Raw genomic sequence first — 24,995 nt, forward strand, 5'->3', positions numbered from 1 at the left:
TATTTGAACCTATGGCAATCTCATTCCTGAGCCTGTGCTCTTAAACACCACCTGTGCTGGCTTTGTCTATTTTATGTGTTGCAAATATTTTCTCCATTTTTCATTTTCATTTCATTTCACCATTTGTGTATGGTGTCCTTCAATGTATAGACATTTAAATTTTTACATAGTGAAATTTTTAGTATTTAAAAAAATTTTGCTCTGTTTTGTTTCACACTAAGGAAGGCTTAATATGAAGAATAATAAAAAAATTTATTTTATTCTGAATTTTTATGATTTTTATTTTTAACTTTATGATAATTAATCTTGAATCTTTTATTGTATGAGGTAGGGATCTAATTTCACTTTTCCCCCAAATGGCTAGCCAGTTGTCTCCAAAATATCTTTTCCGTAATGAGTTGACATCCCATCTTGATATAGTAGATGTTCCGAAATTTGCTAAATTACTAGACAGTCTACCAAGTAGTGTTTCATTCTGGTTAAAAAGAATTCTTTTAAAAATGCAGCCCTGGAAGGGTTACCAATTAGAAATACTGTAGTGTAAGTTAGTTAGATAATATTGGATTCTTAATACACAGCTGAGATAAATGTAGCCAAGAACAGTAATTTTTGCTCTGGATGTCAAATCTTCACGAGGGAGAAAGAAAAAAAGTTAATTTTTAATTTAGGGTATGGTGGGAGAAACTATTGCCTTCTTCAACCGCATAGCACAGGAAGATCAGCTCAGTGCTTTGTGTCCACCTAGAGGGGTGGGATAGGGAGGGTGGGAGGGAGATGCAAGAGGGAGGGGATATGGGGATATATGTATACGTACAGCTGACTCACTTTGTTATACAGGAGAAACTAACACACCATTGTAAAGCAATTATACTCCTATAAAAATGTTTAAAAAAATCAGTTCCATGACTTTATAAACATACATATTTATAATAAAAACAACACAAAACAAAAACTATTGCCTTCTTCACAATTTTGCCTTTCACAGGGAAAATTCTCACATTTTTTGATGACAGTAATTTAAGGACATCTGGCAACAATTGAAGTAATGAGGACTTAGCCTGACTTCTTTTAGTGAGCAAATATCTCCAAAGTTCTCTAATATCTCCCTGCTTTGGGCCAATGGAAAAGCCATCAAACAAAATAACCATAAGGATAAATAATCTAGTGAAGACCCTTTCTCTGGAAATGTAAAACTAAGCTGGGCTTTGAGGGGAAATGCCCAAATTTTCATTTCTTTCAGGAAAACATCATGCATGTGTATTAGTGATCCTTCTCTATAGAGTATCAGGAAATTCACATGCAATATATTGAATAATTTCCCCCCATTTCACTATGTGCGTGCTCTGAACAATTAATGTCCTTACTTGCCTTCACAATGGTTCAGTGTGATCTAACACAGATTCAACCATCTGTCTGTGTTTTCTTCCATTTGCAACATTTGTTCTTCCTGCTGATCTGACTGCTGCTTTTCTCTGCTTCATGATTCATATGGAGCAAGCTGTACCTGGAATGTTTTTGTTAGCCAAAAGCAAGTCCCTTGGACTACAGAAATATAAAATTCACCCCACCTAGTAATGTTCAAGAAAACCATTGATTTTTTTTTTTTTTTTTTTTACGTATAATGCCTGGAAAACATTCAAGGTCTTAATGACAGAAGCTTTTGAACCTGTTGGCAAAGTCAAATATAAGTAAATCTAAAACCATGTTTGGAAGAAATAAACAGAGTTTTCCTTAGATATGGCTCTGAGGATCACTAGTGTCCTGTTTAAGTAGTTTCAACTTTTCCTTCTTGAGAAATGCATGTCAGGACATCCTACTGGAATCACTTACCTTCTTGAAGTACATTCTTGAGTTGTTCCCTCAATGAGAATCTTTTAGTGGTAAATCCTCTCAGTTTGTTTTTTGTGTTTTTTTTTTTTTGATAGTATGTTTCATTTTCATTTTCAGAAGATCACTCCAATTATATATTATTTCACTGTCTTCTGGCTCCCATTATTATTATTAAGAAATTAGCTACCAGTTTAACTGTCTCCGTTGTGGGTAATCTATCTTTTCTTTCTAGTTGCATTTAAGATCTTCTTCCTGTCTTTGTTATTCTGCAGCTTTATTCTGTGTGTAGGTACGGATTTCTTTTTATTTATACTGTTTGGCATTTGTTGGGCTTCCTTGAATATGATTGTGTCTTTCTCAATTTTAGAAAATTCTTAACCATTCTTTCTTTCTTTCTTATTTATTTATTTATTTATTTGGCTACACCACATGGCTTGCAGGATCTTAGTTCCCTGACCAGAGACTGAACCTGGGCCCCTGGCAGTGGAAGCGCAGAATCCTAATAACCACTGGACCGCCAGGGATCCTTAGCCATTATTTCTTCATATATTGCCTTTCCTTATTTGAATTGCCTTTTCCAGGAATTCTAATTAGCCCTCTCACTCTATACTTTATGTCTCCAAAACTCATTTTAGTGTTTTACACCAATTTGTCTCTTCGAGCTGCAATCTGCATGTGTTTTCAGTTCTACAATTCATTCATTCTAATCAGCTGTATCTAATCTGCTTTTTAATCCTTTGGTTGAGTTTTAAATTTATTACATTTTCATTTTTATGAGTTCAATGTGTTAGTTTTCAAATCTTCCTGATCATTCCGTGTTACCGTTTTCTAAATACTCAGATATTTCAATCTCTTGTTATATTCCTGAAAATATATTAAACATAGTAATTTTGTGTTTTTATCTGATAATTTCAATATCTGAAGTCTGTTAAGGTCTGGTTCTCTAGTATATTATTTATTCTTGTTCCTGGTGGTTTGTTTCCTTTTGTGTTTATGATTTTTTAATTATTATTAAATAATACTTGGAACTCTGTCTGTAGAAATTAAGGCTAACATAAGAGTATACTCTTCCAGGGAGGGTTTAGTTTCTTCTTCCAGGGGCCTAGAAACACAACATACCAAAGCCACTTCAATTTCAACACTCCATTAGGGTAGATTTAGGACCCAAGTGCTTGTGAAAATTGAATAAGCGCTCCAGAATTTTGGGGAGAGACTTCTTTTAACTTCTGCCCAGAGCCAATTCTGAGACTGGTCATCTATTTTATTATCAACAGGGTCAAGTTTCTTGTTTTTCTGTTCAACTCTTTTCCTGAGATTATAGGTCTTAAAGGATTCTACCTTTATACAGCATGATTTCTAGTTTACTCAAGATTGTTCCCACATACTCTTCAGTATTGTTGTTCTAAGCTACCATGACTCATATAGTTGACCAAGAATTTGGTGGCTTCAAAGTTCATATATCTTAGTGTTCAGTCCTATCTTCACTGGATTTCCATTACTGTGTTTTAGGCTCATTCAATAATTTAAAATAAATTATCTTCAATTTTCTAGAACATTTTAGATATTCTGTGGTAGGAAGATTTTAAGATCTTTAATCTACTAACATTTTTATTTCTCTTTCACTTTTGAAGGATAATTTCACTGTATATAGAATTGTAGGTTTGTGGGTTTTTTTTTTCTTTCAACATTTTAAATACTTTACTCTCTTCTTGCTTGCATAGTTTCTAATGAGAAACCTGCTGAAATTCCTCTTCCTCTATAGGTAAAGAGTTTTTTTCCCCTCTGTCTTCTTTCAGTATTTTCTCTTTGCCTTTGATTTCCTGAAATTTAAATATAATATGCCTAGGTGTAGATTTGTTTGTTTTTACTTTTGTATTTATACTGCTTGGTGTTCTCTGAGCTTCCTGGATCTGTGGGTTTTTTTTTTTTTTTTTTTTTAACGAAACACGGGCCTCTCACTGCTGTGGCCTCTCCCGTTGTGGAGCACGGGCTCCGGACGCGCAGGCCCAGTGGCCATGGCCCATGGGCCCAGCCGCTCCGCGGCATGTGGGATCCTCCCGGACCTGGGCACGAACCCGTGTCCCCTGCATCGGCAGGCGGACTCTCAACCACTGCGCCACCAGGGAAGCCCTGGATCTGTGGTTTAGTGTCTATCATTAATCTAGGAAGAGTATTGGTTATTATTACTTCAAATATTTCTCCTGCTCTGTTTTTCTTCTCCTTCTGGTATTATAATTATAGTTATGTTAGACCTTTTGCTATTGTCCTACAGTTCTTGGATGTTCTGTTATGTTTTTCATTCCTTTTTCTCTTTGCATTTCAGCTGGAATGTTTCTGTGGCCCTGTCTTCAAGTTCACTGATTCTTTCTTCAGGTATGTTGAGTCCACTGAAGGCATTCTTCATTTCTGTTACTGTGATTTTTATTTCTAGCATTTCCTTTTGATTCTTTCTGAAAGTTCTCATCTTTCTGCTTATGTCACCCATTTGTTCTTGCATGTTGTCTACTTTTTCCTTTAGAGTCCTTAACATATATTTTAAATTCCCAGTCTTATAATTCCAACATCCACGACATATCTGACTCTGGTTCTGATGGTTGCTTTATCTTTTCAGACTGTTTTTTATTGTCTTTTTGCATGCCTTGTAGTTTTATGTTAAAAGCAGACATGTTGTATCAGGTAATTGAAACTGAGGCAAATAGGCCTTTAGAGGATGGATGTTAATCTGTCTAGAAGGTGTGCTGTTCAATGCTTATTGTAGCTACAAGTGCCAAAGCTTCAAATTTCTCCAGTGTTCTTATTTTTTGTTTGTTTGTTTTCCCTCTTGAGGAGATATCAGTCTGTGTTTTGCAGCTTTTGCAGCTGTAATGTATTGCTACACTAGAGCCTTGCTGGTATGGTAGTAGAGTGTGTGGGAAGAAGAACATTTTATAATCTTTTAATTGAGTCTTTGTCTTTTAGTGGGCCTTTGCCTTGGGGCTGTGGCCTTCACAAAAGTTTCTATCCCATCTTCAGTTGAATAGTTTTTACCCCCTACTCCATATTCTCTGGCTGCAGTGTTCTCAACCTATTTCCTTGAAGCTTTGTCCCCTGTTAAGTGAGGTTTTGGGGTTTTTGTTTTTTCTTTTATGTGAGATAGGAATGCAAAAGGGGACTGGAATGGGAAGGAATTCCCTTTCCCTTCCTGGGATAAGTTTTCAAAATTGTACTCTGGCAACAACTTTTCCCCTGGAGAATAGCTTTTTGTTATGGAGAAAACTCAGGGTGTGGTTTGCAATTGTTACTCCTCCCCTCTCCCTCTTAGAACCAAGAGAGAATTTTTCTGGGACCCTCACCATAAGCACTTGGTGGGGTTCCGAGAGAGAAAGCCCATGAAAGTGTAGGAGCCCTTCAAGACTATAGTCCCCAGGAGTTTCTCACGCTCACATTAGTCCACACTTAACCTTTAGCAGTTCATCAGAATTGCCATTTGGATCCAAGAAAAGTAATTGATTTTTCAGTTTGTCCAGATTTCTCTTGTTGTAAGGGTGGCAGTGACAAACTTCCAAGCTCTATATGTCAGAGCTGAATTAGAAGTTTCACTACTGACTCTTAAATTTTCATTGTGGTTTGGGTTCTTTGTTTTCAGACAAAAGAAGCTAGCCTTCACTAACTTAAGTAAAAAGATATTTATCAGAAGGATATTGAGAACCAAAGCTGCTCTGGGCATCATTTAACAAAAACAATAGGAAAAGTTTTATTAGCAAAATTTTAGTTAGGACATCTCCACTGAGATGAATGTATTTCAACTATTTTCAGTACCTTTATTAGTCTAATCAAGATTCAAATTTCAGGAATTCTGGGAAGAAGGTGGCAGGAGTGGCAGCAGAATTTCCTTGAATCCTTACGTAAAATAGAGCAAACAACTAGATAGCAAAAACCATCTGGAGAGCATTTATAACAGGATTGGATGAATAAGATGTCCCTCCAAGCCCCAAAACAGTAGTATCCACAGGCCTGTGTGTTATCACTGTCTTGCTGGAAGAAACCTGGGAGAAGCACTAAGGCATCTGACAGACCTAAGAACAGAATAATACCCAGAAATTTCCATTTGGATTAGAAAAAATAGTTTTCATTTCTCTTCTGAAATCTTCCTTTAGTTGATCCATTATGACTAAATTTTAATAGCTGTTTTAAAATCCTTTTCTGCTAATTTCAACATTTAGGCCATTCAGGCTTGCTTTCTATTGATTGTTTTTCCTCTGATCCATGGGTCATATTCTTCTCTTTCTTTGCATATTAATTATTTTTATTGTATACTGGACATTATAGGGACACTGGATTTTTTTATCTTCCCCTGAAGCATGTTGGTTGTTTTTTTGAGCAGAAGTTAACCTGAGTAGATACAAACTCAGAACTCTGTCTCCCTTGTGATGGACAGTAGCTGAAATGTGCTAAATTCCTTCACTCTTTCAGCTGTTGTTTTCTACTGAGTTCTTTAGAGTTTCCCCTTACATGTGTATAGTTCTGTGATCAGCCAAAGATTTGGATGGAATTTTTATGCAGATTTTCAGAATTCCTAATTCTCAGGGTTCCCCATTCCAGGCTTTAAGGCAGCTCCACACTCTGTCTTATTCCTCATGCCACTAAGACTGCAGCTTTCTACTTGAGTTCTAGCTACCCTATGCCTCACAGACTCGGGATTTCCCTCAAGCAAAAAGCCATAGGAATAGAGATATCACACAGTACATCCCTTATTTCAAGAGTCAACATCCTTTAGAGTTTGCCTGCCTTTTTTGTTCTTCGGAGCCTTCAACTGGTTGGTTTAAAAAACATTTTTTTAAATATATGTTGTCCAGATTTTAGATTTATCATCTGCAAGAGAGTTAGTCTGATACATGCTACTCTGTTATTACTGAAAGCAACTCATTCTAGTAATCTTCCATTTCCACTGAGTGGGTCTAAAAGCAATGAGTTCTAGTAGCAATGAGCATATCTGAGCCTAGGTTTTGATTGTAAATACCATTTTTTACATTTTTACCACTTCTGTGGTGTTTCTGCCAAAAATGCATAGCCTGAATCTAATCATAGGAAAAAATCAGACACATAAATTGATGATAGCCTCTGAATTGGCCTGGCTTTATCCATCTACATTAATTCCAGGAGTGGGGTTGAGTGGAATAGTATGGACTGTGTGAACTCTGCAGATTTTCCCAACTCTGTCTTTTTGTTGTGCTGTGGTTCTGACTGAATTATGACCATTAACATCTAATCACAGAAAATATGATGCTTCTCCCTCAAGGAGTAACTCAAAGTAAAAACATACACTAAACCATGAAATATACAACTTACATACTGAAAATAAAATATCTTCTTTCTAGAAAAAAAAAAAATTCATGCCAATAGAATACAGGAAGCAACTGGAGTAAGCTCCCACTGACCAAACATGAGATAATTTAAGCTTCAATGAGGATAAGAATTACAGTGGATCAAAGTGCATTAGATAAGTTTAAATATGTGATAATGAGTTATCATAATGACATTGGGAAAAAAAAACAATTGGTTACCTTTTGTGGATAACAGAGAACCAGTTCGTTATCTCGAAAACTAGGGAAAGAATAGAAAAGAATCATATATTTAACCTGCCTTTCCTATATGAACTGTACCATAGGGTAGCCAAGTGATGTAAAATTATTTCAGCTGATAAATGAAAATGAAATGATAAAATTAAAATATCAGCATTTTTGCAATCTTCAGTGAATTAATGGATCTAAGCCTTGAGCATCAATAGCTGCTAACATCAGAAAAGTGGGAAAACACATTATGTGTTTCCTGACAAATTTGATTAGGTCTCTGGATTCAACTGCTACTTTATAGGTAGGAAAGAGGAGCATTTTAACGGCACCATGAGTGTGTAATCAGCAAAATCCAGGCTCTGGAGTACTCTATAGGTCAAATGGTTCTAGGTTCTTCAAAAAATGTATTTTAGGGAAGAGAAATGGTGGAGAGAGAGTATATAGGTTAAAAGATACTTAAAAGACATATCAGATTTTTTAAAAATGGGGCAAGACTAAACTACGATATCTAGAGATACTTTAAATGATTAAATCATAAAGAAACTTAAGAAGAGATTGCTATAAGAGTCAGTAGGATGATTATTTTATAGGAAGGGAATAGCCTTTGGAATGGGCAACATGAAGGGACTTCTGGAGTAATTGGAAAAATTCTTTTTCGTAATGTGTATAGTGGTTTCAGGGGTGTTTGCTTTTAATAATTCACTTTTATACATTTTATACATTTATTTTGTGTGGTTTTATGTACCTGTGCTTTATTTAATAATAAAAAGACTAACATTTAGAAAAATAACATTCTAGAAAAGAAGTTTCCAACTGGTCTAGTATGAGGGACAAGGATATCTGTTGGTTAGGGGAATTACAGTCCCATCATACTATATTCATTGGATTAGAAGCTATTCCCCAAAAGGCAATAGAGTTGCTGTCAGGATGGGACAATAGAAGCTAGGCAGCCTAAGCCCACTACCTTTCTATAAAATTACAGTACAGTTACCTCAAAAATGATTCCTTACACATATTGCTTATTAGCATTTGAACAGGGAAATCAAGATAGATTAGAGCCAAGGTAACTCCTCACTCTTGGTCCCCCAAATGGTGTAAGCCAGTCATCCCCTCTGACAGTTGTTTTTTCTTATAACCCTTGACTTTTTCTTCTTTTTATATTTGCTTGAAAGAATTTGGAATCAGAACGAGAAGCACTGATCATTTTTGGTAATATCAGAATCACATGTCAATATTTAACAGAACAAACCAAGTTTAGACATCAGCTACATTGACTGAGTAAGGTGGTTGGGTATGCGATCATTTGTGCCATAATGTACTCCCTACCTCTGCTGATCATTCATTGCTATTACTGTCTAATAGTAACTATCTGAATAACTATGGATGGCATCCTTGAGAGCCTGCCTTAGTGTCTCTGATTGTATACAATGATTCATAAAATATTTATGGGCTATATAAGTGGCCAGTAGCACATGAGAGGATGCTTGACATCATTAACTGTTAGATAAATGCAAATTAAAACCACAATGCGATACCATTTCACACATACTAGGATGGCTAACATAAAAAAGACAGACAATAACAAGCATTAGTGAGGATGTGGAGAAACTGGAACCCTCATTAATTGTTGGTGAACCTGTAAAAATGGTTCAGCCACTTTGCGAAAACATTTTGGCAGTTCCTCAGAACGTTAAACATAGAATTACCATGTGACCCAGAAATTCCACTCTTTGACATATACCCAAAAGAATGGAGAACACGTGTCCACACTAAACCTTATACGTAACTGTTCATAGCAGCATTTTCGTAATAGCCCCAAATGTGGAAAGAACCCAAATGTGCATCACCTGATGAATAGATAAACAAAATGTGATATATTCATACAATAGAATAAGATTCAGCCATAGTAAAAGAAACCAGACAAGAAAAGATCACACATTGGGACTTCCCTGGTGGTCCAGTGGTAAAGAATCCACCTTCCAATGCAGGGGATGCGGGTTTGATCCCTGGTCAGGGAACTAAGATCCCACATGCCGCAGGGCAACCAAGCCCATGTGCCACAACTATTGAGCTAGTGCTCCTCAACTAGAGAGCCTGCGTGCTGCAAACTAGAGGCCACATACTCTGGAACCCATGTGCCACAACTAGAGAGAAGCCCATGCACCACAACTAGAGAGAACCCCGAGCAGACCGCGCACCATAACAAAAAAGATCCTGCATGCCTCAACAAAGACCCTGTGTGCCGGGACTTCCCTGGTGGCGCAGTGGTTAAGAATCTGCCTGCCAATGAGGGGACATGGGTTTGATCCCTGGTCTGGGAAGATCCCACATGCCACAGAGCAACTAAGCCCATGCGGCACAACTACTGAGCCTACGCTCTAGAGTCCGCGAGCTACAGCTACTGAAGCCCACATGCCACAACTACTGAAGACCATGCGCCTAGAGCCCATGCTCTGCAACAAGAGAAGCCACCGCAATGAGAAGCCTGCGCGCCGCAACAAAGAGTAGCCCCCACTCACTGCAACTAGAGAAAGCCCACGCTCAGCAACGAAGACCCAATGTAGCCAAAATAAATAAAGAAAGAAAACAAAAACAAACAAAAAAACCCGTGTGCTTCAACTAAGACCCGACATGGCCAAAAAAACAAAAGATGGGGACTTGAAGATAGCAGTGAAGGTTTGGAAACAGCTATAAGGAGTGGAATATAAACTTGTCAAGGACGGGAAAAAGGATTGCCAAGGCATGTTGAAGTTTCAGCTGTAACTGATAAAATTATTCATAAATGTGCCTAAATGTTTAATATTTTGATGTTTTCTTGGGCACACTTTCTTTAAATGTTTTCCAACAGTTACTTAACTTCAGAGATAAAAAGATAAAGAAGGTTTTAAGTTGATGCTACGTGTATGGATATTATTTTCAGAACTCAATTTAAGAGTAGTATTTCAGATCATAAGCAATACTTAATATTTTTTTCTTTTATAAAATGGTCAAACATAACTTGTATAACTCAGAGGTCATCTTGGTTCTCTGGGGCCACCTAAGACATGGATGATATTAGCTCAATCCATCATCATCCTGTGGATTGTAGATGTCCATTTTCCTAAAGATTTATCTGTGTTCCCTGAGGTCTTGAGATCTCATAATAATTTCTGGCTCTGAGCTCCTGCTTCCGTTGACTTAGTCTAGTTTACAAATTATGCATCATCCTGCTCATGTTATCTGTTTCATATCATGTTAACCCAGCTGTAGATTTTGGCCTTTTCCCCTAATGGCCATTAAAAACATTCAGAGATGTTTATATGTAGAGATGACTTTGCTGAAGGTGGTAATGTGCAGGGATTCTCATCATATCACAGTAACAGAAAACAACTCAACTTGATGTCAGCCTCCTGTATTTTTCTTACTCTTCTAACTTTTCTTGTCCTGTCCTCTAAGGAACACAACTTCAATTTCTCCAACTCTTTAGTGGTAGAGTAATTTAGCTGTTTATGCCCCTTACTGCCAAACTCAGCTTGAGATACATCTAGGCCTATCCAAGGCCAGTAAAATGCTCACAGAGCAAATGGGCCTTCTTTAGAAATCATTTTTGCATCCCTCACATTAGTCTCTAGCCAACTTCATATTCCCTTTTGTATAACTGTCACAATCTACAAAACATCTCAAATTTTCAAAACAGACCAAATTTTTCACCAAGGCACCAAAATCACATAATTTCTTCAGTGTTTTCATTTAAACTGTGATATCATTAATAAGGGTCTCTCTAATTGACCATCGTGGTACACCATCTTTACATATTCTTAAAAATCCCTATATCGGCTTTACTAATCCTCTTTACCAAGAGAAAAAAAAACCCAGAATTTACTTTGGTAACAGCTATACCCCATTTTTCTTAGGTTAATGGAGCTTTCCTCTGATAGAGCTAACAAGGTCCTATTTCTTTTCCTGAGGGTAGTTTTTTGAGCCCTGTGTGGGGAGTCAAGAAGGCTGGGCTTCTGTCATTAAACCAGCCACTAGCTGTTTATGTCAGCTAAGTGACATAACTGAAACTAATTGTTCATTAAATCCCTCTCACAGGGATGAATAAAGAAGAAAAGGGGACTATTTGAGAACAGTTGAGAAATGTAAAGTAAAATTTTTTTTATAAGACATGAATGCAGTGAAATGGCCCAATGAGTCCAAGATGGTGCTCTAGAGAGCCAAAAGGGAGGAAGGTGACAAGGCCATAATTACATGCTGTCTTCCCCAATGGGATGGTATGTAACATACCAACAAGAATAAACAGGAAGTATTTAACAGGTGGCTGAAAAGGAATCTGTAATTTGAGCAAACTAATGTTCTCATTTCTGAGGAAAACACCCTCTTAGGATAAACACAGCAGGCTTTTCAGATTCAGGGTGGTTCAGCTGTTACATTAATGCAATTTTAGCTTAATGAAAAAGATTTCACACTGTGACTACAAAATGTGACTAGAAAGTATTATAATAACATGAATAAAGTAAGATGATAAAATGTCTGAGGCATGAATAGTCTTAAGAAAGCCATTACTAAGAACAGTTACCCACTGCTGTAATATGGAGTTGTAAGGACTAGAAAAAGTGGAGAGATCACCACCTGGAGGAGCAGCTTAAGCTTAAGTGAAAGAGTCCCTGGGTTTTGTGAAGAAGGGGAAAGACATGGCTAGAATATCAGAAGATTAAGAAACCTGGAGAGACTGCTCAGCAGGCAATAACACCAATGGCCACATATGCAAGAACATCTTAGCTGACTCTATGAATGCTAGTAGTGTTGCATTTCTGTTTTTGACATTGTAAATTGTAAACATCAATGATCAGACTTTTTCTAGAACCTTCTGAGGAGTCAGAGAATCCTTCAGAAATAGAAGACTGGAATTGGTAATTGAAAACAAAAAGTGAATGGACTATTGATTGAGCTTGAGATATGTGGAAGTCCAGTTAGTCACAAATGAAATGTGGATAATAATAGTAACTACAATTTATTATATACCTTATGCCAGGTACTGTACTATGAATTTTACAATGGAACCTCATTTAATTTACATAATAAATGAGATTAGTATTTTCTCATGTTTACAAATGAAAGAAATTGAGGTTAATTAGATGTGTTTCAAAGACTAGAATCTGTTATTTAAATGGAAAGTTCCAAGCAGGCATGTTTGTACAGGAAAAGCTTAGTAAGCTCTAAGCCCAGGGGTGATTAGATGACGTTATCTACTTTGTGCTTTATAGCAGAGATTAAGACTTGGACCAAATTTGGGATATTAGTGGAGAAGTCATTAATAAAATCCTGTCCTCATCTTGCTACCTTTTCAAACACTCATCACTCGCTGATACTACTATGCTAAACAAATGAATAGAATCTCAAATCCCGTGGAATTACATTCTAGGGAGGGAAACAGATCATAAACAAGTAAACAAATATTAAAGTAATTTCAGATAGTGATAGTGCTATATAGAAAAAGTGATGGTGAAATGGGGGAGGTTAACTTTAATTACGGTGGTGACTGAGGAGGCAAAATTTGAGTCTATTCTCAAATATTGAAGAAGTTGGCCATCTGAAGATCTAGCAGGAAAACATTTCAGATGAAATAAATATTGGGGAAATAATTTGATTGTTAAATATGGATGTCCTAAACTGTTTCAAGATTGGCAATATTTTGGTGAATAAAAAGAGCTTCAGTTTGTCTTGGTGTTTCCCCTAACTCTTTCAGTGTTCAAGCACTCAGTGGTCTAGTCTGCGTCTAACATTCCACTATAAATGTATTTGGTGGCCTCTTGTATGGAGGCCTCTTGTGACCTTCTCAGCTTATGTCTCAGCTCCTAAAGAAGAAAGGCTTTATAAGCAATTACCTAGCTGAAGTAATTGTTTATAAAGACATCTGCAATGATTCCTTCCATCTTTCTACAACTGTTTCTTTGCAGCTGTGACCTTGTTACTTATCAGGAGGTGAAATTATTTCTCCATACCCTTGAATCTGGGCAGGCCTTGTCACTTGCTTTACCAATAGAATGCAGCGGAAGTAACACTGTGGGACTTGTGAGTGTAGGCTTCAAGAGGCCTTTGAAGCTTCTGTTCTTGTCTTCTTGGAACACTGACATTACCATACAAAAAAGCCACAGCCAGTCTCCTTGAGAATGAGAGACCACATGGAGACAGAGAAGCCCAGCCAAAGCCATCACCAACCACCAGAATTTTGAGTAAAACCAGCTTGGACCATGCAACCCTAATGGCCTCTAGCTGATAACTTCTACAATGAGTGACCATCATCAGAATGAGTGAGATCAGCAAAAGAACCATACAACTGAACTCAGCTCAAATTTCTGATCCATAGAATTACAAGGAAATGAAATGGTTATCATTAAGTTTGTTATACACCAATAAATCATTAAGAAACTAGCTAGACTTCAGGGATTGCTGCAAGGTGGCAGTGTAGGAAAACCATTACCCTGAGTTCACCTCCTCTCATGGGCACACCAAAATTACAACTATTTACAGAGCAACTATGGATGAGAAAGACTGGAGTGTACCAGAAAAGATCTTTGATGGCTAAAGATATAAGGAAGGAACCACAATGAGATGGGTAGGAGGGATTAGAGTCACGATATAGTTAAGACCTATACCCCCAGTTGGTCAACAGATGAACAGAATAATTACAATCCCAGATGCTCTCCACAAGGAGCAAGGTGTCTGAACTCCACATCAGGTTCCCCAGCCCAGGGGTTCTGTACCAGGAAGGTGAGCTGCCAGAACACTTGGCTTTGAAGGCCAGTGGGGATTTCTTTGGTGAGACCCAGAGGGCTGTGGGAGACAGAGACTCTTAAAGGTGCATACAAACTCTCACATACTCCAGGACCCAGGGTAGAAGCAGTAATTTGAAAAGTGCCTGGGTCAGGCCTACCTATTGATCTTGGAGAGTCTCCCAGAGAGGCAGGAGGCAACTGGATCTCACACTGGGGACAGAGACAATGGTGGCAGCCATTTTTGGAAGCTCATTCTACCATGTGAACACTGGTGCTAGCAAGCACCATTTTGGAATTCTCCCTCTAGCTTATTAGCTTTTGGACTCAGCTCTGCCCCTGCTCACCAGTCTTTAGGTACCACTACTGGGATACCTCAAGCTAAGCAACTAGCCAGGTGGGGACATAGCCCCTGCCACCAGCAGGCAGATTACTTTAAGATGCCCTGAGCCCACAGCCATTCCTGGACATGGCCCTGCCCATCAGCAAGTGGACACCAGCTGCAGGACCACCACAGCCCCACAGCCTGATGAGGCGGGACCCAGCCCAACCACCAGCAGGCCAGCACCAGCCCTGGGATGTGCTTGGCCCCAACCCCAGCCAAAACAATCTTGAGAAAGAAGAACAGAGCTGGAGGTATCATGCTCCCTGACTGCAGATTACACTACAAAGCTACAGTCATCAAAACAGTTTGGTACTGGCATAAAAACAGATGCATAGGTCAGTGGAACAGAATAGAGAGCCCAGAAATAAACCCATGCACTTATGGTCAATTAATCTATGACAGAGGAGGCAAGAATATCCAGTGGGGAAAAGACATCCTGTTCAATAGATGGTGCTGGGAAAACTGGACAGCTACATGTAAAAGAATGAAATTAAAACATTCTCTAACACCATAAACGAAAATAAACTCAAAATGAATTAAAGACCTAAATGTAAGACTGGAAACTATAAAACTCCTAGAAGAAAACATAGGCAGAACACTCTTTGACATAAATCGTAGCAATGTTTTTTTGGATCTGTCTCGTAAAGCAAAGGAAATAAAAGCAAAAATAAACAAATAGGACCTAATTAAATATAAAAGCTTTTGCACAGCAAAGGAAACTATTGACAAAACGAATAGACAACCTACTGAATGGGAGAAAATATTTGCAAATGATATGACTAATAAGAGGCTAATATCCCAAATATAAAAACAGCTCATACAACTCAATATCAAGAAAACAACCAACCTGATTTAAAAATGGACAGAAGACTTGAATAGATACTTTTTCAAAGACATACAGATAGCCAACAGGCACATGAAAAGATGCTCAATGTCACTAATCATCAGAGAAATGCAAATTAAAACCACAATGAGAGATCACCTCACACCTCTCAGAATGGCTATTATCAAAAAGACAACAAATAACAAGTGTTAGTAGGGATGTGGAGAAAAGGGAACCCTCATGCACTGTTGCTGGGAATGTAAATTGGTGCAGCCATATGGAAAAAAGTATGGATGTTCCTCAAAAAACTAAAAGTAGAACTACCATATGATCCAGCAATTCCACTCCTAGGAATATATCTGAAAAAAAATGAAAACACTAATTTGAATAGATACATGCACCCCCATGTTTATAGCAGCATTACTTACAATAGCCAAGATAAGGAAACAACCAAAATGTCCATCAACAGATGACTAGATACAGAAGTGGTATAGGGGCTTCCCTGGTGGTCCAGTGGCTAAGACTCTGCGCTGCCATTGGAGGGGGCCTGGATTTGATCCCTTGTTAGGGAACTGGGTCCCACATGCCGCAACCAAAAGTTTGCATGCTGCAACTGAGGATCCCACATGCCACAACTAAAGATCCCGCATGCTGCAACTAAAAAAAAAAAAGATCCCACACACTGCAACGAGGGTCCTGCATGCCACAGCTAAGATCCGGTGTGGCCAAATAAATAAATAAACAAATTAATTAATTTTAAAAAGTGGTGTGTGTGTATATATATATACACATACACACACACACACAATGGAATACTATTCGGCCATGAAAAAGAATGAAATTTTGCTATTTACGACAACATGTATGGACCTGGAGGGTATTATTCTTAGTGAATTAAGTCTGACAGAGAAAGACAAATACTGTGTGTTATCACTTATATGTGGAATCTAAAAAATAAATGAATATAACAAAACAAACAGATGCACACATATGTGCGTCTAGTGGTAACCCATGGGGAGAGAGAAGGGGGGAGGAGCACAACAAGGGTAGGCAATTAAGAAATTCAACTACTATGCATAAAATAAATAAGCTACAAGGATATACTGTACAGCATAGGAAACATAGCCAATATTTTATAATAACTTTAAATGGAGTATAATCTATAAAAATTTTGAATCACTGTGTTGTATACCTGAAACTTATATAGTATTGTACATCAACTATACCTCAATTTAAAAAAAATCAACCTTACGTCTTACAGCTCTTCCAGCTTGGTGGTGGACCTTGTAGTTGTGGGTCACTTTGATGTTGAGAATAAACCACCAAGATTCTGTATCCCGTCTACATTATGGAAGATGAAAAGAAATGAATTATTAGTTTGAGGGCTCACCTTGATTCACTTCCCACCTTTAGTTTCTCGTTGGAAACCTGAGAAAATGTGGATTTCTTTATGTGTGTTGGAGCCTTCCCTTAATGAGGACGTAACTAGAAAAAAATTTTAAATTGGGCCAAAACAAAACAAACCCCCACAGCTTGCTAGACGCCAGAGGTCTCTTTAGGGCATTGTGTCATCTTGCTCTGACCTTGAAGTAGCTGACTGAATGCCTCTTCAAGAGGTCTCTTGAAAGCTGCCAGAATGCATTATGTTAAGCTTTCACCTATTTTTCAAATTACTTCATTTTAAGTATATATCAGCAGGATATATACTAGAGCCTCAGCTCCCAGCCCCAACCCACCCTGGCGGGTGAGCAGACAAGCCTCTCAGGCTGATGAGTGCTGGTCGGCACTGATCCTCTGTGCAGGAATCTCTCCACTTTGCCCTCTGCACCCCTGTTACTGCTCTCTCCTCCGTGGCTCCAAAGCTTTCCCCCCACCCACCCCGTCTCCACCAGTGAAGGGGTTTCCTCATGTGTGGAAACTTTTCCTCCTTCATAGTGCCCTCCCAGAGGTGCAGGTCCCATCCCCATTCTTTTGTCTCTGTTTTTCCTTTCTTCTTTGCCCTACCCAGGCATGTGGGGAGTTTCTTGCCTTTTGGGAAGTCTAAGGTCTTCTGCCAGTGTTCAGTAGGAGTTGTTCCACATGTAGATGTATTTTTGATGTATTTGTGGGGAGGAAGGTGATCTCCATGTCTTACTCCTCCACCATCTTGAACGTCCCCCCCCCAATAATTTTTAATTATATTTTTTGAATTACACATGTCCTACATGAATGTATCGTTATTGTGAAAAATTAATATTATACAGAAGCATACAGAGTGAAAACTGAAGTACCTCTTATCTTAATTTGGATGCCCCCAAAAGCAGATTCTGAGAAAATGGCTGAAGTATAGATGTAATGGGAAACTCCTTGTTTTCATCCTCTACTTAGCACTCACTGAATACTTCCGTACTCCAATGTGTGTGGGGTTTTCCCATATTAAGCAAGTCTTTGGTTCTCTACAGATACCAGATGTCTTGCAATTTAATTCAATTCTGACACCATCTACCCAGAGGTAGCGTCAGATCCCATAAATTAAGGACTCAATCTCACAAGACTGCTATCTCATTTCACATGCCAATTGCAAGTCCAGGTTGTTACCTGGGGTTCTGACTGAACAGCTGTAAATCAGAGGTTCCCACAACACCCACCTCAGGTTTGATAATTTGCCAGAATGGCTCACAGAACTCAGGAAAACAGTTTATGTACTAGATTATTAGTTTATTACGAAGGATACAACTCAGGAAGAGCCAGATGGAAGAGATGCATAGGGCAAGATATGCGGGAAGGGGGGTGGAGGTTTCATGCCCTTTTAAGGCATGCCACCCTCCTAGCACCTTCATGTGTTCAGCAATCCAGGAGCTCTCTGAACCCTGTCCTTCGGGGTTTTCAACTTCTGCCCCTCTACCTTTCCCAGGGATTGAAGGGTGAGGCTGATATATATATATATATATATATATATATATATATATATATATATATATATATTAGATTCCTTTCCCTTATAGATTATTACAAGATATTGAGTAGTTCCATGTGCTATACAGTAGGTCCTTTTTGGTTATCTATTTTATATTTAATAGCGTATATGTTAATCCCAAATTCATAATTTATCCCCCCAACCCCTTTCCCCTTTGGTAACCATAAGTTTGTTTTCTGTCTTTGTAAGTTTACTTCTGTTTTGTAAATAATTTTGTTTGTAAATAATTTTTGTTTCATTTTTTTAGATTCCACATATAAGTGATATATTTGTCTGGCTTAGTATGGTAATTTCTAGGTCCATCCATGTTGCTGCAAATGGCTTTATTCCGTTCTTTTTTATGGCTGAGTAATATTCCATTATATGTAGAAATAGGTATAGATACAGATACATACCACATCTTCTTTATCCATTCACCTACTGACAGACATTTAGGTTGCTTCCATGTCTTGGCTATTGTAAATAGTGGTGCAGTGAACATTGGGGGTGCATGTATCTTTTTGAATTATAGTTTTCTCTGGATATATGCCCAGGAGTGGGATTGCTGGATCATATGGTAACTCTATTTTTAGTTTTTTAAGGAACCTCCGTACTGTTCTCCATAGTGGCTGTACCAATTTACATTCCCACCAACAGTGTAGGAGGGATCCTTTTTCCCCACACCCTCTCCAGCATTTATTATTTATAGACTTCTTGATGATGTCCATTCTGACCAGTGTGAGGTGGTAACACATAGTAGTTTTGATTTGCATTTCTCTGATAATTAGCAATGTTGAGCATTTTTTCAAATGCCTATTGGCCACCTGTATGTCTTCTTTGGAGAAATGTCTATTAAGATCTTCTGCCCATTTTCTGATTGTGATTTTTCTTTTTTTTTATATTGAGCTGTATGAACTGTTTGTATATTTTGGAAATTAATCCCTTGTCAGTCACATTGTTTGCAAATATTTTCTCCCATTCTGTAGGTTGTCTTTTCGTTTTGTTTATGGTTTCCTTTGCTGTGCAAAAGCACTATTGTAATTCTTTTTGAAGCCAAATAATGTTTATAAATTTTTCCTTCTATGTAATTTTTAGAATAAGCTAATCAAGGTCCACTTTTTAAAAAATCCTGAGGGGATTTGGACCATAATTGCTTTGCTTTATAATATTGAGTCTTTCTATTCAGGAAAGTGATATGTCCCCATTTAGTAGGTTGTTTTACATGTTTGTAAAAGTTTCATTGTTTTCACATGGGTTTTGTACATTTCTTGTTTCATTTACTCCTCAAAATTTTATAGTTCTTGTTGCTACTGTGAACGGAATCTTTATAATATTTTACAAACATTATCGGCAGTGTATAAGAAAGATATTCATCTTTGCAGGGTGATTATGTATACAGCCACCTTCCTAATTAGTTATTAGTTAAATTTTTACCCCTTCACAGTCTCATGCTTTCAAATTCTCTTATTAGCAATTGGAGACACAAGTTGGCTGCTCTTTCTCTCATCCCTTATTCCCGGAGATTAAAGACAAGTCTTTATGTTTTTGTTTTAACTAGATGTTACTTACATTTTGGATCTCTCAATCTAATTTCCACTACTACTACCACACACTGGTCCCTTGGGATACCCTTTCCCACCTTTAACGTTTTGGCTCAAATATGGCTAGAATTAAAAAAAAAAAAAACTTTAGTAAATACTAACGAATATTAAAGAAAATGCTAGAAACAACAGAAACCTAGATTCATGCAAGCTCAGAATTTTTACCGTAGTACCATTTACTTACTTTAAAAAGTGGTATGCATTTTACTGCATTAAAAATTTTAATTTGAGTTGATCCAGTAAAATATAAAATCTTGGAGAAATAATGAATTCTGTAATTGATTCTACAACACTATCCACTTCCTTCTAATATTCTAATCAGAATCTCACTGGTTCCAAGTTTTTTATTAAGGCTTTTTACTCTTAACTATAGGAGAGATATGAGTATTGATATCAGTAGGAGTTCACACATTAAAAGGTCAAGTAATTTTGTGGGGAGTTCCCTGGTGATCTTGTGGTTTGGATTTGGCACTTTCACTGCCGTAGCCTGGGTTCAACTGCTGGTTGGGGAACTGAGATCCCACAAGCCATGGGTGCAGCCAAAAAAAAAAAAAAGAAATCAAGTAACTTTTATTTTTTTCTCTGGTATGGATTACAAGAGAATATTTCTTTCAAAATACAGAGTTGAGGAATAAAAGTAATAAGTCATACTGAGTGAGGCAGAAATTGGAAATACAAGTCCTAAGACATAAGTGAATTTGTAGCATTGAAATAAATGACTCAGTGTGTTCTTTTGCTATAAATTCAAGCCATTCTAAATTACTTACACTTTCTTGGCCATACTGTGCATTTTTATATCTCTGTACCTTGACACATATTGTTTCATCTTCCTGGAATTCCCTTTTTTTCTACCACTTTTGTCCGTTCAGTGGACTCTTCCCAATGAGCCAGTACATTATATGTGTGCTTTCCTCATGCAGTGTTTCAGAGCATACTGTTAAGGATCATCTTCATCAGATCCAAATCAATTACTTCGTTTTTTGTAAATCTCTTTCTAGTCTTCTAGTGACATTACTTACTTCTGTTTTAGTATGTATTACATTGTATTATTACTTTTAATTGTCCTCTACATCCCTTACATCATTGTGAGCCTCACTACCTATCACACATTTTGCCTCTAGTAAATGTGTTAACTGACACTTAACAATGCAGTGTTCTTGTACCTTGACTTACCTAACCCCTAAGCTTCTGAACTACTTGGCCTTCCATTTATCCCACTCGTTCATTTATCCATCCCATCCACCCATTCCATCCATCTCTCTATTCCATACATCCCATCTATCCACCCATCAATTTTATTCATCTGTTCATCTATTCTATCATGCTGTCTGTCCATCCTATGTCTCCATTCTATCTGTCCCATTCATCCATCCTTCTATCCAGAAAGCACTTAATATGTGATTTCCCTTTTTTTTTTTTGACTGTGTTGGGTCTTCGTTGTTGCATGCGGACTTTCTCTAGTTGCCGCGAGCTGGGGATACGCTATGTTGTGGTGCACGGGCTTCTCATTGTGGTGGCTTCTGTTGTTGCGGAGCACGGTCTCTAGGCATGCGGGCTTCAGTAGCTGTGGCGTACAGGCTCAATAGTTGTGGTGCATGGGCTCTACAGCTCAGGCTCAGTAGTTGTGGCGCACAGGCTTAGTTGCTCCGTGGCATGTGGGATCTTCCCGGGCCAGGGCTCGAACCCGTGTCCCCTGCATTGGCAGGCGGATTCTTAACCACTGCGCCACCAGGGAAGTCCTTAATGTGTGGTTTTTAACACTGTGATTGGCACTAGAAATTAAAAAATAAGAAAGATGTAATTTCTGGTTTCAAGGAACTCATAAAAGGGAAGTGGCACAAGCTAAATATATAAATCACTTTCCTATTTTTTGTAGTGGTCAAAGTAAGAGGTCAAGGTAATATTACCATTATTTTTAGTTAACTGCATTTTTTTAATTTTTTTTTTAAATACAATAAAGATTTGTTTACAAATGAAGTGGGGTTTTACTTTTTTCCTGGAATTAATATCACATAGCAATTTTTATGGCACATGAGATAACATTAATTTTCTGGAAAACTATAGATGCTTTTTCCATTATTCCAGGAGACTTTTAAAGCAACAATATATGATGTGGTGTCTTCCAATATAATAAACGATGGTTTTATAACGCGTAGTTGCTACAAAGAGATTTACTGTATATAAATGATAAAGCAAAATGTGTGAGCATATTTTAATGTTCATGGTTTTTTAAATGTTTTTCACCCATAAATAGATAACTCCTCTAATTTAGGAAATGAAATAAAGAAATAAAATTTTAATTTTAAATACAAACAAGATTTTAAAATATGTTGCACAGCTGTCATCAAGAAAGGAGCAGAGAGGGAAGGACCAGCCTCCTTCCACATGTGGGAAAAAGGAGCAGGCCTTGGCTTTCTTACTAGACTGGTATGAAACCAGGAAGTGGAAGAGAGGCCAGGCAGGCATGGTGTGCATGAACACCTACCTTTAACATGGTGTCCCTGTCTGCCAGCAAAATATGGCTCCATAAAACTCAGATTCTGACTGATAGGATGAGCAAGTCCTCATCTCAGTGGTCAGGGTGAGCCCAGAGATAATTCAAGTGTTTCTTATTAAGACTCACAGTGCTCTCATCCCAGTCTTGAGCAGAATTTTAACTGCCTGTGTTCTGAGGTAAAAATATGAGAAGACAGAGAAGGTGCAAACGTTTTCACTTTGCAGAATGTTACTTTATCTGTGGATAAAATTATTGCTGCGATTTAAGTGATTCAGAGGTTAAAAAGGAATGTGGAATACTGGCTGTGAAGCTTATTGCACTACATGTATATATTTTAAATTAGGTTATAACGTTCAACATTAAAAGTAAACATATTTGTTCTCTGTTTAACCTCTCTGCTAGATTTAGATAGTCAGATATTCTCACTACAGGCACATCTCAGAGATACTGCAAGTTCAGTTTCAGACCACCTCAATAAGCACACATTGCAATAAAGTGAGTCACATGAATTTTTTCGTTTCCCAGTGCATATAAAATTAATGTTTACACTATACTGTAGTCTATTAAGTGTGCAATAGCATTATGTCTTAAAAAGCAGTATATATACCTTAATTTAAATAATTACTTTATTGCCAAAAAATGCTAACCATCATCTGAGCTTTCAGCAAGTCCTAATCTTTTTGCTAGTGGAGGGTCTTGCCTCAGTGTTGATGGCTGCTGACTGATCAGGGTGGTGGTTGCTGAAGGTTGAGGTGCCTGACAATTTCTTAAATAAGACAGCAATGACATCTGCCACATCGGCTGACTCTTCCTTTGACCAGCATTTCTCTGTAGCATTCAATGCTGTTTGATAGAATTTTACCCAAAATAGAACTTCTTTCAAAATTGGATTTCAGGGGCTTCCCTGGTGGCGCAGTGGTTGAGAATCTGCCTGCTAATGCAGGGGACACGGGTTTGAGTCCTGGTCTGGGAGGATCCCACATGCCGCGGAGCAACTAGGCCCGTGAGCCACAACTACTGAGCCTGCGCGTCTGGAGCCTGTGCTCCGCGACAAGAGAGGCCGCGATAGTGAGAGGCCCATGCACCGCGATGAAGAGTGGCCCCCACTCGCCACAACTAGAGAAAGCCCTCGCACAGAAACGAAGACGCAACACAGCAAAAATAAATTAATTAATTAATAAACTACCCCCAACATCTTCTTTAAAAAAAAAAAAAAAAAATTGGATTTCAAACTCTGCCACTTGCTTTATCAACTAAGTTTATATCATATTCTAAATCCTATGTTGTCATTTCAACAGTCTTCACCAGGAGTAGATTCCATCTCAAGAAATCACTTTCTTTGTTCATCCATAAGAAGCAACTCCTCATCTGTTCAAGATTTAGCATGAGACTGCAGCAATTCAGTCATATCTTCAGGCTCCACTTCTAATTCTAGTTTTCCTGCTATTTCCACCACATCTGCAGTTACTTCCTCCGCTGAAGTCTTGAGCCCCTCAGAGTCATCCATGAGGGTTGAAATCAACTTCTTCCAAACTCCTGTTCGTGCTGATATTTTGACCTCTTCCCATGAATCACGGATGTTCTTAATGGTATCTCAAATGGGGAAGCCTTTTCAGAAGGCTTTCAATTTAGTAAACCATGTAGTAAACAGATGTACAGTCATCCAGGCTCTGTTGTTCCATTCATAGAGCACAGGCAGAGCAGATTTTGCACATAATTCTTAAGGTCTCTAGGATTTTCAGAATGGTAAATGAACATTGGCTTCAACTTCAAGTCACCAGCTGCATTAGCCTGTCTTCTGAAGCTCTGAAGCAAGGCATTGACTTCTCTATGAAAGTTCAAGATGGCATTGTCTTCAATAGAAGGCTGTTTCCTCTACACTGAAAGTTTGTTGTTTAGTGCGGCCACCTTCATTAATATCCTTTTTTTAAATTAGTTTTTCTTGGAGTATGGTTGCTTTACAATGTTGTGTTAGCTTCTACTGCACAGCAAAATGAATCAACCATACATATACATATATCCCATTGCTTTTGGATTTCCCTCCCATTTAGGACACCACAGTGCATTAAGTAGAGTTCACTGTGCTATACAGTATGTTCCCCTCAGTTGTCTATTTTATACACAGTATCAATAGTGTATATGTGTCAATCCCGATCTCCCAATTCATCCCACCCCACCCCTTTCCCCCTTGGTATCCGTACATTTGTTCCTACATCTGTGTCTCTATTTCTGCTTTGCACATAAGGTCATCTATACCATTTATCTAGATTCCACATATATGCGTTAATATACAGGATTTGTTTTTCTGTCTTACTTCACTCTGTATGACACTCTCTAGCTTCATCCACGTATCTACAAATGACACAATTTTGTTCCTTTTTATGGCTGAGTAATATTCCATCGTATATATGTACCACATCTGCTTTACCCATTCCTCTGTTGATGGACATTTAGCTTGCTTCCATGTCCTGGCTATTGCAAATAGTGCTGCTATGAACATTGGGGTGTATATGTTTTTTTGAATTATGGCTTTCTCTGGGTATATGCCTAGTAGTGGGATTGCTAGGTCATATGGTAGTTCTATTTTTAGTTTTTTAAGGAAAATCTATACTGTTCT

The 24,995-nt window shown here is 37.9% G+C and overlaps 1 protein-coding gene across 8 annotated transcripts in view; it reads left to right on the forward strand.

The window, feature by feature from the left end:
- LOC141275931 (uncharacterized) overlaps window positions 1-24,995 on the forward strand; it is a 247,128-nt gene that overhangs the window by 52,544 nt on the left and 169,589 nt on the right. For all 8 annotated transcript variants that reach the window (XR_012324623.1, XR_012324616.1, XR_012324615.1 and 5 more), the window contains one exon: window positions 4,154-4,203. Coding sequence is in view for 1 of the 8 variants with exons in the window: in XM_073789244.1 (XP_073645345.1) it covers window positions 4,154-4,203 (50 nt within the window). In the remaining 7 variants the exon portion in view is untranslated. The remainder of the gene's footprint in view (window positions 1-4,153; window positions 4,204-24,995) is intronic.

This window comes from Tursiops truncatus, chromosome 11 (genome assembly GCF_011762595.2).
Source record: "Tursiops truncatus isolate mTurTru1 chromosome 11, mTurTru1.mat.Y, whole genome shotgun sequence".
Lineage (NCBI taxonomy): Eukaryota > Metazoa > Chordata > Mammalia > Artiodactyla > Delphinidae > Tursiops > Tursiops truncatus.